Here is a 13,629-nt window from a genome sequence, read left to right as displayed (position 1 = left end):
ACGATTGGAGTTGCCCAAGTAGTCACGAACAGTAATGTTCGACCGATTTTCTAATTGAAATACTTCTACGATGCTGAATATACAGTTGACCGCGACAAATGCATCAAAAAGACAATATATATTTTGTTTGCGTACGTCTACTACTACGTGAACGTCTCTAACATCAGTGTCCTATGTAAAAATTGTAAAATGTCCGAATGTAGTGTAAAGCATCCAATTAATCACCGTATGGCGTGGTTCCTAATTAATACGAATTTGGAAGGGATCGATTCGATCATTGGCGACCTGTACGATAACACCGATATTCCTCTTTGTGCACAGATCGCCTCACATATTTCCTTAATGCATGCGAATTCTTGCGAGTGAATTGCACTCGGACTGATGCACCAGCTTGCACACTGGCTTGCGATCGTGCGCAGCTGCGGACTAGCTGCTCTCACGATTATCGTGCAATTAGTGCAGCATTAGTTGGGTCGAAATAATTAAGGGGACTATTAGAAAACGATCGCAAATAGCGATGGAACTCGAATTTTTTCGCAGTATCTACTTAACGTTTCGATTGTCGATCGAAATTTATTCGTAATTTGTATAGATCGACCATGGAAGCTTTGAATCATCATCGATGCTTTAAATCATTCTCGGACGCGTACCGTTTTCATCGCTATTTGCAGGTACGTCGAAGCTTGCTGTAAAATGTTGGTTTTATGCAGGGTGAAGAAAAACGTGGAAGCTCGCGTTGTGTACTAACAGAACAGTCGATTTATTGCGTCCGTCTCATCTGCGTTCTGCCACCGGGACGAATTGTAAAATTAGATCCACGTGGGTCGAGTTTACGCGACGGTTATTTGCTTTTTAAAGTCGCGGCAACGAGACCGCTCTTGTTCCGTGATTCACGACGATGGAACAAGTGTTTGCTCAGTCGCTGACACGATTGTACGCGAAATTGTCGGGGCGTGCGGATCACGAGCCGCGGGACGGGTTTCGCGAGAGGTTACTTTCGGAATACCACTAGATTCAAATTGTAAATCCACCACTCCGTTCGTCATGTTAGATCTTCATTTTGGAAATAAAATTTGAAAATGTTTCGTGCTAATAGTAGTGTAGTTACAGAATTAAAAGTAACGGAAGGAAATTTTAGCTGTAGTGGTAAAGTACTCAACTGCAAATCCCAATGACCTTGGTTCGATCCCAGATAACTGTTGGTGGATTTTTCTTCTCATTGTTAAACAGTTTTATCAATAATATAACAACACAATTTGTTTCTTGTAATAATATTGTAAGAAATTTCTTACAATTATAGTATATTATAATAGAGAACATGTTAATACAATACCAGATTATATAACATATTCAGATACCAATACAGTAATATATCTATACCAGAGTGTAAAGTAGTTCTATTTTAAATTGCAATGAAAAATATACTATAAATATACAATGTAAATATACAATGTAAGGAAATAAGTATGCAATGTATAATAGTGTAAAACGGAGGATTTATAATGCTAGTTGTGTATTGCAATTTGCACCTACTGGTATTCTGATAATGATTTCCACTTCCAAATTCAATCCACTCCAATCCAATTCACTTGATTGTACTCTTATCATTGGGATATCTTGGATAATAATCGAGTGATATTCGTTAATCATCGTGCGATATATTAAATTCCATCAACGTCGATATCAGGAAGAAATCAGTGATTACTTTATTAATAATTAAAAGGTAACGTGAAAGTTTATGGCGAAATTAAATTATCGACGAGAACACAGCGCTAGCTTCCAATTAACGTACACGATGCTCTCGAGATGTTCGGTCGGCAAAAAGTAAATCCACCTGTCGGTGCGGTTTTCAAAGAGAGAACAAAACAGCCGGAACAAGTCGAGCTCGTCGCTGCTGTATCGTTCCGCTTTCACGTTGTTGCAGTTCCACCGTACTTTTATATGCAGATCGTTTTTCCGCTCGAAGATACGGAAAATTGCTATTCGATAATAGATCGTGATCCTTTCTTCGAATTCAATCATGAAATCATTCGATCGTTCAGCTTTTGCCACGAATTCAGCCAATTGCTCGAGAGCATCGGGGCATCGCAGACCTAATTCCGTGGCCTGATTGCATCGATCGTCATTCAAATTGTTCCCGTCATTGACATGACGAATAATCACGAAAAAAAAAAAAATGAATAATCGGTCGGTAAAGATAAAAATAAAAAAGTACAAAGAAAATCGCGGAACAAAAAGAAACGAAAATCAACAGTGTGCACGAGGACCGCGGGGACGAGGATCGTCGACGAGCCAGCGGGCAAACACGCGGTGGCGGTGAGGTAGCGGGCCTAGAAGACGTCGGCGACTTCTGCGCCGCGACGCTGACGCCGTCGGTCCCAGGCGCCGGCGGCATCAGGTCAAATCGCCGCACGAGGCCGCTTTCCCTCGCGGTGCAACCTCTTAATTACCGTCGCCTCGATCCGGATCCAAAAATCGCAACCGACATCGTCTCCAGCCATCATCCTAACATGACTAGCCAGGAGAGCATCGGCAGCTGCAGCCTGGACGTCGACCAGTCCGCGTCCGACCGATCAGGTTGGCTATCCTCGATGTGTAGCGTTTTCACGGGAAATAGGGACGCTGGGACAGAATATATTGGCCATTCAAGGTCGCTTTTTGGCTATCCCCACCGCACCGTTTGACCGAGAAGTCCAAAGATGCGTTACTGTTCGTCAGAGTTGAGCGTTTCGAGTAAATATTTGTTTAGACACATCATTTATCCAGACGATCTGTGTGGCATTTCTGTGTGGTACATTTTTGTATGGATTATGTAACTTTTGTGCTATATTTGATTGTTATGCTATTTGTGTCGTATTTATATTTTTGCGTGAAATGCGATTTTGGTGCTGTCTATGTAGTTATATTTTTGTACAGAGCAGAAATTTCACTCGATAATAACACGTAAATATCATATACATCACACGAACGACTGTTTCTATACAAAAATGTGCCAAATACCATCTCATCGATGCAAAAATCACACATTCCACGCAAAAATACAAGTGCCACAAAAAAATTACATACAATGCACGTAACATTACAACCTATCGGATTGTTTTCTCAAAGCGTTCAACGAATAAAAAATAAATAAAATAGTTGCGTTTTCCCCCTTGAAACCGAGTAACTTTTCTACTTCACATTTTTCGCGAAAATGTGTTATTCCCGAGATATTTAGATTCAATTGACTCCATAACTTATAAATTATTATAAATTCATGCCAGTTTAAGATATTCTCAATTAATTGTTACGTATTCATAGCTAAAGAAGTGTTAATTCCAGTATGACAATTATAATTTACGTACTTTTATTGAATTTTTTTGGTAGAGCAAGTTAAAGTAACAAAACTTACTCTTCCTTATCTAAATCAGAAAATGTTGGGTAACCAGGGAACGCTTTACCAGACATAGAGGGTGTTCGGCCACCTCTGGAAAAAATTTTAATGGGAGATTCCAGAGGCCAGAATAAGACGAAAATCAAGAAAATCAATTTCTCGATTGAGGTTTCGTTAAAAAGTTTTTAAAAAATTAAATTAAAAAATTTCAAATCGTTCTGGAAAAAAATTATTTTCAGTTGCGGGGGTCAATTACAATCATTTTTTGTTAATAGACATATCCCCAAAATCCTACGCACTTTCGAGAAAAAAATTCCGTACCGAAAATCTAACGTGAGGCCAGAAATGGTTGGAAGCCTCAATCAACAAATTAGTATTCTTGATTGTCGTCTTATTTTGGCCTCTAGAATCTCCCATACAAATTTTTCCCAGCCGAACACCCTGTACATTAATCATTTTCAAATAGGAAAATTTAAAAATCCTTTGTAACAGTTTAACCCCACTCTCCTCTACTCAACACAGATATCACTTGACAAAGGTGTCGAGTATGCCTCGGGTTGCTATATTTATTCCAGCAACTATATCTTTTGCGCCGAAGAGATGGAAATCCCAAAACCTACAAACACACTTCTTTGCCTCTCAAGTTAGACACGGAAGCTAGGGAAGAACGGTCAAAGAAGTGGGCGGTCGATATCTTCTGTCCCGAGTGTGGACTGTGCTCGTCGCAGGGAATCGAGAACTAATCGAGCATCGGAAACTAGAGTCTCTCGGTTTCAAGGGTACGACGGGAGTTTCGACCAACGGAATTCCGAGGTCGTCGTCGAGTAACCTTGCACTTGACGTTCGGAAGGTCGCGCGTAAAGACGCGTTCACCGACTCTCGCGCCGAATTTCAGCCGTAACGATCTTGGGAACGTCCAAGGTCACCGATCCTTCCACCATCCCGTGGATCGTTCGTTTTTGCTCGGTGCCGATCGAATTTAGATCGCGAGCGCGTGCAGTGCTTCTTTCCATCGTCAGTGCCAAGAAGACGAGGAGATGCAGAGGCGCATTTGTCTCTTTTGCATCGCGGCTCGGCCGGCCTCTTGCTGTTCCAGGGTTATTCCTGTGTCGCGTTTCGATCGTTTCAGCCGTCTTCTCGCCGCGAACATCGATGATACGTTACGGGTCGTTCGACCAAGAAAACTTCGAAGCGATCCACGTGTGCGCGAAGAGTTGCGGTTGCCATTGCGTGCTATCGAGACTTCGTATCCAATCTCAGTATTCAGGGACTAAGAGTCAGGGCTAAAGAGAGTATTGGAGGAAGGAGTAGGCATTGTTAAAGTTTAGAGAGCAAAACTCCAACGGAGGATTTTGCTTTACAGAGAACACCGTAGACTCTATATCGAAGAAGACTCTGCATAGCCTGAATCTATCGTGCAACGGTGACTCGGTATCTTCTCCCGGGAATCTGGCAAACGGCAGCAGCGAGACGCTGCAAAAGTCCCACCTGACACCGGATGAGAAATTGAACGTCAGCAATGGTCATCGAGGCAATGCCGATCAGCTGACAGTGAAGAAACCGAGTTATTTGGGCCTGGCCTGTAGCATCAGCGGCTATTCGGGAATCAATAGGTACGACAGCAAGCTGAGAGAAGGGTTTCGATCGAGGGACAACAGTGTTGGGACGAGGCTGATCACGAGAGACACCAGCTCAGCAGGTTTCAGGTAACAACGGCTTCGAACGTGTAATACTCTGCTTATTACTTTGTTGGTTAACGTTGCGACAAAGACAACATTGTTGCCGGACAGTTTTCTTCTCTTTCGTTATTCGAGCTCTGCGGAACAGGTTATTTCACGCAGAGGAAAAAGCGAACGTTAAAAACGTTTCCTCCTGAGGTCGTTAATCGTTGAAACCTTCCAGATCGAACGAGAACCTCAACGTGCCGGCGCATCCCTATCCGCCCAAGAGTCAGTCGATCTCGCCGTTAGCGATGGACAGACAAAACGGTTTCTCGAACGGTTTGAAGGAGGAGTGCAAAGTAGAGGCCTACAGGGAGTCCAGAAGCTCCATCAGTATTTGTCAGGGTTACTCCGAGGTCGACAAAGGCGTCATGCATTCGCAGTTCTCGGACATCAGTCCAATTCGATCGAACACACCCACGAAACGCAGCCCCGGGATGTCGCAGATGATGTCCTGCAGTCAACAGAACAAAACGTTCTCGTCTCATTTGTCAGCATCGTCTCCAAAGCAAGCTACTGTCAATAGTAAGCGTCTTCGTCGGTCAGTCTGTTCTTCAGCAACAATTCCATCGAGGAACATGAACTAACACGCATTTTTCCAATCGTTTGCAGTTTCAAATAATTCGTTTAGCGAAACGAGTATATTAAACGGATCGGCAGAGGTGGATAGCCAGGTTTTAAATAGCTCGTCGAACAGCGAGAAATCGTTCATTCAGCAACGAGTGGAACGGCTCTACGGCCCCGGGGCGCTCGCCCAGGTCTTCTTCTTTAAACGCAGTACCAGCAGACTGAACGCCAGCAACAGTAGCTTCAACAAGTCGAGCAACAACAACGACGTCTCGACGGACAACGCGAACACGGAGGAGTCCCTGAAGAATCTGCCGGTGATGAGACATTTGAGACCAGAGTTTCGGGCTCAGCTCCCGGTGGTCAGCCCTAGGAGACCCACGGACGGTTCGGAACAAATCCTAAAGCCATTACAAAGGTAAGTTGATTGGAATTATTGCATTTGTGGTTCTACGATCTCGTGTCTTGTCTGATCGCCAGGGTAACACCAGTCTCGCGAAAGGCCGATCAGAAACCAAAAATACTGACGCCTTCGAACTTGGACAGAAGCATCGCGGAAAACAAAACGCAGAAGTTGAATTCTAGCACGGCCAGCATTCCGGATCAGCAGCCGGCTGCGCCAAAGGTTGTCTTACCTGTCCTAGAACCGAGCGCCAGCTCGACGAACGTGGCCAAGCAGGCTCAGGAGGCTGAAAAAGACGAGGAAAAGGACGGCCATTACTTCCTGAAAGTATGCATTTCATTTGATTTCACTTTTTTTCAATTGCGGGAAAGTTATTAACGGTGGCACGTTAAACGTAACAGCGTACAGTATCGGTCAATAAATTATAGAGGTAGAAGGAAAAGCGAAGCGATTCGTTAAAAAAATTAATTATCTATAAATTATTGCAATAAAATAATTGTAGGTTACCTACTACCTTCAACAAAAATAAGAGCACTTGCAGTAGCTATAGATTCGAGCACCCTGTTTTATCCAACTACCTTGTTTTATTATTTATTTTATTATTCAATCTTCTCCTACGTAAGAATCTTTGATCGAACAGATAGAAAAATGGACAAGAAGTTGTCAATTCGCGCGGTCAAAGCTTTTGACCCACTCGGTACGATCGTTATAAATCAAGCAATTTACAAAGATTCCGTCGAAAATGGTTTCAGCTGCTCAAACAGGAAACAGACAGGCTTCTCTCGTTGGCTGCGTCAACGGAAGCGGAGCTGACCAACAGCGATAGTGTTACACTTCCGGAAGAGGCAGCCGGCAAACTTCGTTCGGTCGCTGGCAAGGCTAGGTTACTCGCTTCCCAAAAGATGCAGCAGTTTGAGGGGCTCTGCCAGAAAAACATCGTAAGTTATCTCGTTTACTGTTCGCGACGACGTACGCTGACCAGTCGAAAAAATTCGTTTCCGTTTCTGGAACCGTTTGTTATTCTATTGCAGAACCAGGTACCGGGCGAAGAGTTTCCAACGACCAACGAGGATCTGGCTGGCTTCTGGGACATGGTGATGCTGCAGGTGGTGCAAGTAAACGAGCTCTTCGATCAGATCGAAAAATTACGAAATTCTCAGTGGCAAGAGGTATGTGCAGATTTCATTAGCCTAGAGACACCCCCTCCTCCGAAGCGTCCTAAGAGAACATTTCACTCGCGAGAGAGACTCGACGAGACGGAGCCGATAGAACCATCTTGCGAACGTTTCGTTAACGTCAAACATGTTCGATTCAATGATTCCACGTTTAAAGAACCTGAGGAACCGATTCGTTCGAGCGCACGATCGTTTCGTACGTCTGGAAACTATTCGTTCGAGACTCGTTTATGCGACGATGCGTTTCGTATTTTGACCCAACCGCAGGGCGCAGAAATCGATGAGAAATTCGAAGACAGTCAACCGTTTCTTTTCGATAGCGACGACGCGGCGGATTCAGCGAAAAATTATGTTTTCAACGTCGATCCGTGCACTCCGTATATTATTAATTACGTTGACATTTTCCACCCGTTTCCCTTCGAAGATTTGAGACGCAGGTCTTACAATCTGTTCCCTCGTAGAGATTTATTGAACGACGATAGTACTGGATATTATTTCGGAAAAAAGTCATCTCATTTTGAAACGATATTTAAAAAAGAAACCGATGTGGCAGATTTGCTCGATCAAACGCAAGAATTTAAAAATAGGACGGTAGACTCTTTTGATAATGAACCGCGAGAAATGGATAGTAATATTGTAGAGCTTTCGAATAAAGACGAAAATAGGAACGGGCCTTCGTCAGATACGAAAAATCCACTCGTCGATGGAAAAATTAACAAACAAATAAAAAATTGTTGTCGAATAAGATCGCGTACTCCGGAGAACAAGCCTCGGAAAAGGGATCCAATTAAGTCGAATCTCGGTGGTCGCCATAAATCTCGTAGTCCGGCACCATTCTTTTCTCGGAAAAAGAACGAAAAGAAAACTACTGTTTCTCCAACACGACCGATAGTCCAAGTCGATACTGCCAAACAAACTATTAAAAAATTAGGTTGTAACGACGAGAAAAAGAAGTTCAAGGTGGCTTTGAAACACGAAAATGTATTGCATGGAACTTCGAAGAAAAGACTGAATCCGTTGGATTGGTCAAAAAACAAAAAATCATCGTCATTATCTATGAATGAAGCGCTCAAAAGAAAGGACAATTGCAACAAAAATTTATTAAAATGTCATCGAAGTGCTCGTTATGATAACGATAAAAACAATCTCTCCGTTGTAAGCGAAATATGGTCGAATCTTGATACTCTGAATGATAAACACAAATCTCACTCGACGACCAACGTGTCGAAGGAGAATTGCACTTTATCTGGAACGTGGACGAAGAAGAAGCAGTTTCAAATAAAATATCCATCGAGAAAGATTGGATGCGAACCGAAGAGTTCTATCGAAAGAACAGACAGCGTGTTTTGGACGTTAAGCGACTCGAAACCTTTCATTCCACTGACTCAAGAGACTCTACGTCAGTTGAGACAAGTGTACAACACGGAGAATCAAGCAAATTCGTCTTTCGCTTTGAACAGGTCGGAGAAACTGAAACGAATGAAGGTCTACGATAAAAAGAGGAAGCGAACTTCTGAATTTCTGAAGAAGGTCGTTTCTCGCGGGACTATGCCGAATCTCTCGCAGGAAGATTTTGCGTGTCTATCAAACGTTTTTACGAATTTCATGGATGACAGTCAGGTACAGTGTGCACTCCTGCCCTACGGGGTAAACACGAAAGACGAATCGACTTTCGTAGCGAATAACATCGTGAACGATATCACGAATTGGACAGACAAGAACGCGAACGTCGAGAGTCTTTTATCCGTCCTGATGTCTTTCGAATCCTTGGATTCGGCGATAATGTCGCGATCACGAAAAAACAGCAGTCAGAAATTAAAGAATCGCTCGAGCATCAAAAAGTTGAATTACGGTTTGATCGCGAAAAGCATCGAATCATCCTATGTCAGCACGAACGTCGTTCTGGATATTTCGCAACACGTGCGCTCAGATTTTACTGTTCGTTCGTTAGGCGATCGGAATACCGATAAGAACGTTAAGTGTATCGATTTCGACGAGTGCATAACACTGAAAAGGGAACATAGCGTGACTCGTTGCCTGGAAAACACAAAGTACACGCAACCTTTCCCGAATAACGAGACTTCCCCTGGAAAAGTGAGACACGCCTGCGTATTTGTAAAATCGAATCGAACGCTTTGTCGATTATTGTTGTATTTGTACATGTACGGTGTCTTCAGTCTATTTTTAATACTCTTGAAAGTCGGTTCGTGCAAAAACTGCTTCCTGGACCCGCGAGTCTTGTACAATTATTAAACTTTTTACGAATCGACTGCGATCCCATGTATATCATTTTGCATTTGTGGAATAAAAGTGTCCTCGGAGTATCTTCCTACCTCCATTGTTCCTTTTCATTCTTGTCAAAGCACTGACAGAGAAAACCTAGTGTGAAGAAGAAAGAAATTTGTCGATAATAGAAGTACGACAGAAGCTTGAAGAAAATCACAACCTTTCCTTAAGTACGTTTTCCTTTTTAATTAATCTATCATTTTCCATTTCTCGATCTCAGTATCGTTTTGTCTATATTTCAAGAACGACTGTTCACCATTTTTCGTCAATGACATTATTAAAATAGATCGTCTACTGTATTTTATACAGTGCTATACAGTATTAAATACTTTATAAAAACCTTCTGTTCCAAATTTTATTATCTAATAATTTAAACTTAAAGCATTCTTTACTTCACATAATTTATATTTATTTTTACGTTATTGCTTGTGGAATTCTTAGCATAAAAAGGAGAAATTGCATTTAACTTGTAACACTGATTTTATCGTTTCCATACTTAACTGTGTTTTGTCATACACTTTCACATATTCGTTATTGCTAACAAACTTTGATATATTCTGACAAACTTAATCAACTTCAATTACCAGTATGTCAAAATGTTGTTTTAGTTAAAGGACAAAGATAGGATCTAATCGTAAGAATTGGTGAACAGTCTCTCCCTTGTCCTTCGAGAATTAATCCAATCGCGTTCTCGATCTTGAACGAGCCAAGTAGAATTTGTATTCGTTCTTTTTTCTTTTTTAAGACCGTGCCAGAGAAGAAATCGGTCGTCGCCGGACCGCAGAACGGCAGCACGACGAAGCGTCGCGTCACGCCCATCCACAAACCAAAATCCACGGCCAACAGCGAGGCGAACAAAAAGGCGAGAGAGGCGAGAGAACAGGCTCGAAGGCAGCTGATCGAGGAACGGAGGCGCGCGATGCGCTCTAACGCGCAAAATTCCGAGAATACCGTAAAGATCTTTGCCCCCGACACGTAACGATAAAAAGGGCCGGTAAATCTCGAGCGATCGGCGACGCTCTGTCTCGAGCCGGATCAAAAACGCGGTATTTTCTATAGATTTTCTTGTACGCTCGAATTTCGAGGCGTCGAACGCGCGGTTCTCGAAGCTTTTCGAAACGTCGTTCACGTCACGCGCTTAAAAGTATTTACCGTATCGACGGTGTTGTAATTCTCCGACGAATAGTATTATGAGAGGACGTGCAATCACGTCCGCCAGTTAGAGCGTTTCGTTGCGTAAAGTGCTGAAAATTATGCGTCAGAACGTTACGTAGGAAGCTGACTTACAAACAATTATCGATATGCTTCGACTACAATTAAACGCGCTTCTCGACGATGGTAGAATCGAGCGTTTCGCCTATAGTGGGGCACCACAATTTTATCGAACACGGTATACGATGTGTTCTGCTAGAAATCAGGACAATTTTATTATTTATTTTCAGTCTTCGGGATCACAAGTATTTTTTGCGCAAAAGCAGGTATTTTCTTCTTTTATTAACGTTAAATTAATCTTAACCATTTTTTGTCCACAGTGTAGTTAGCATTTACATTTCTAATGGGACACCTCGTATATTCGACAGATATCGAATTGACGTTATCACGAATTTTTAGCGATTGTCTTTACAGTTTGGAATAATTTCTATTTTATTACGGTGTTCTCGACTCACGCTCAACACACCTTCGTTCCCCTTCGATTTTCACGCTGTGATGTTTCGTGCTAATCTTGTTACGTTTTAATATCGATTTACGGTACCGTTCGATTTTGTACGATATTTATAATGTTCATTTCATGGAACGGAATAGCACAGTAACGTTGAACACTCTTCGACTCTCTGTTTCGTGGTTTCCTTCGTGTAGTGTATCGTGCCACGAGAATGATTCGCGGTTGTTCGTGAACGACCAGCGAAAGGAATGTAGCAAAGAAGTTGAACTATCAAAGAGAATCGTAGACTAAATCGTAACAGTGAAAAGCAAGAAAATCGGCGCGTGTTCAGACACACCGAGTTATTAATTAGATGGCCGCGTCTTATTTGGTTCGACAAACTCTAATTCAATGATGGAGATCATCCATCAGTGTGGTTTAAAAATAGCTACATATAAATATGAACGATTCGATCATGCATTGTTTGAGCAAGCCCTCTTCAGTAAAATACATAGAATAAATATCAATTAAATAAGGAGAATTTTAAGATTAACTTAACAAGTAACAGTTTTAACCATAGTGACGGTTAACAATCATTGAATTAGAGTTTGTTGAGCCATCTAATTAATAACTCATTGTGTTCGAGCACGCGCTGTATTTCTTGCTCGACGTATTGGTGTTTACGTGCTGATGTGATTTCGATTCCATGCGCGTTAAAAAAAAAAAAAAGAGTTTTCGACGCGTCGTTTCGTTCCGCAAGTTCGCGGAAACGCGCGCAGCAGCCCGCGTTATTTATTGACTGTTGATTCCCTTGGTGCCTTGATTAATTTATACGTGTGTACATAAATCGACTGACAGCCGGCGATCGGGCGCGACAAGGCGTCCATTATCGTCGTAATTGAGAATAATGATAATTCATGTCAAATGACCTTTGCAGCATTTATTATTTTTTAAACGTGACCCTCTTTAGAAATAATTATAGAATTTGAAATCAGAATAATTTATGCGCCTGACGGCGGGTACAATACTCATTCTGGACAGCAACATTTGTGATTAATGACTACAAATTTTATGGAAAGTAAAATTAACCGGAAATAGTGTATTAGAATATGGTAAAAACCAACATGCCTTAAGTGGGTTTAAAATAATAATATAATAATTTTCTCAACTCTGTTTAGCACTACCTATCTTTCTTCTATCTAGAAACTATTTTAAATCACGATATTATATAAATAATTTTGACATGTATAAAAATTAAAATTTTCCAATAGTTAATTCGATTGTCTACATAATTTTGTCTTCGTCGCTGAGATTACTGTCCGAAATCGTTATTTATTTCAAACGATTGTATATTTAATTTCATACATTTTTAATTACTATAAAATTATCGCGACTTTGAATTCTAGAATAATTTCTTAGAAAGAGCATCGTGGTTAAAAACGTTCGAAGAACAGAAAGTGCTCAAAGGCTACTCGACGTGAATTATTTTTATTTATTGACGAGCATTTTGTTATCTAATGATAAATGAGAATGGAACGGAGAGACGCGTGGCGCTTACGAATTTTTGCCACGAATCAGATCGATGGATTTCATTCTGTCGGAGGAAGGGAACGTTGCGTTTTGTTCTCATTTATCCGCTTCGCCTAAAAATTCGGCAACGATCAAAATGGTTAGAATTATTCGTAGCGAGTCGATCCGAAATTTTTGTATTATTATCTCCCGAGCAGATAGCGATTGATTTTTTCTTTTATAATGCAGCGAGCGTGTGCCGCGAGCGACTGTACATAAGCGCGAGAGGAAATAAATGTGTATGGCTGGAGGAAACGAGCGGACTGGAGGCAAGAAATCCGTGTAATTTACAGAAATCGGATATGTGTGCATAATGGCCGCCGGCCCAGCTCCGAGTCCCGCGATTCATTTCGTCCTCTTTCCCTCCTCGTCTAAGTTGTCTCCTCCCTCTTTCGATGTATTTTACGTGTATATTCCGTATTTAGGGCGTCGCCTCGATCCACGTAGTAATTTATATTCAGAACAGTTTCCCCGTTGCTTCTTTCGTAGAGCTCATACGCCGCCGAACTTTTCAACGGATCGATCCAAAGTGTGTACGAGGAGAATCGCCATGACACGATCACAGTTTTTTCTTCTTATTTTAACGTTCTTCTCTTTCGCTTCTTTACAGCGAAAGTCTACTCTATTTCGCAAGAGCAAAGCTTTCCGGAAACTACAAGAATTGCGAATTTTTTTACTTATCGTTCGAGAACGTTCCGATGGTTGATCAACCCTATCGACCATCGAACGTTCTCCCTTTTTTTTACGCGGATAAACAATTACGATTATTTATTTATTAGATACTAGTAAGCTGTCCATACACTTGTTCTCAATGAATTAATAAAAAAAAATAAAAAACAAGTTATGTGTTGCTTATTGACGAAGGACGAAAAGACAAGGTTTTCTCGTACCGC

The 13,629-nt window shown here is 41.6% G+C and overlaps 1 protein-coding gene across 3 annotated transcripts in view; it reads left to right on the top strand.

Moving 5' to 3' along the window:
* LOC143347113 (uncharacterized) overlaps positions 1–13,628 on the top strand; it is a 46,016-nt gene extending 32,388 nt beyond the window's left edge. For all 3 annotated transcript variants that reach the window (XM_076776029.1, XM_076776028.1, XM_076776027.1), the window contains 8 exons: positions 2,255–2,577; positions 4,737–5,079; positions 5,276–5,619; positions 5,707–6,079; positions 6,142–6,391; positions 6,817–7,002; positions 7,096–7,233; positions 10,271–13,628. In XM_076776029.1, coding sequence (XP_076632144.1) covers positions 2,255–2,577; positions 4,737–5,079; positions 5,276–5,619; positions 5,707–6,079; positions 6,142–6,391; positions 6,817–7,002; positions 7,096–7,233; positions 10,271–10,504 — 2,191 coding nt within the window. In that variant the 3' untranslated portion in view covers positions 10,505–13,628. The remainder of the gene's footprint in view (positions 1–2,254; positions 2,578–4,736; positions 5,080–5,275; positions 5,620–5,706; positions 6,080–6,141; positions 6,392–6,816; positions 7,003–7,095; positions 7,234–10,270) is intronic.
* Position 13,629: the final 1 nt, after the last annotated feature.

This window comes from Colletes latitarsis, chromosome 10, assembly GCF_051014445.1.
Source record: "Colletes latitarsis isolate SP2378_abdomen chromosome 10, iyColLati1, whole genome shotgun sequence".
In the NCBI taxonomy this organism is placed as follows: domain Eukaryota; kingdom Metazoa; phylum Arthropoda; class Insecta; order Hymenoptera; family Colletidae; genus Colletes; species Colletes latitarsis.
The sequence above is the reverse complement of the archived record's forward strand: the minus strand, read 5'-3'. Positions and strand labels throughout refer to the sequence as shown.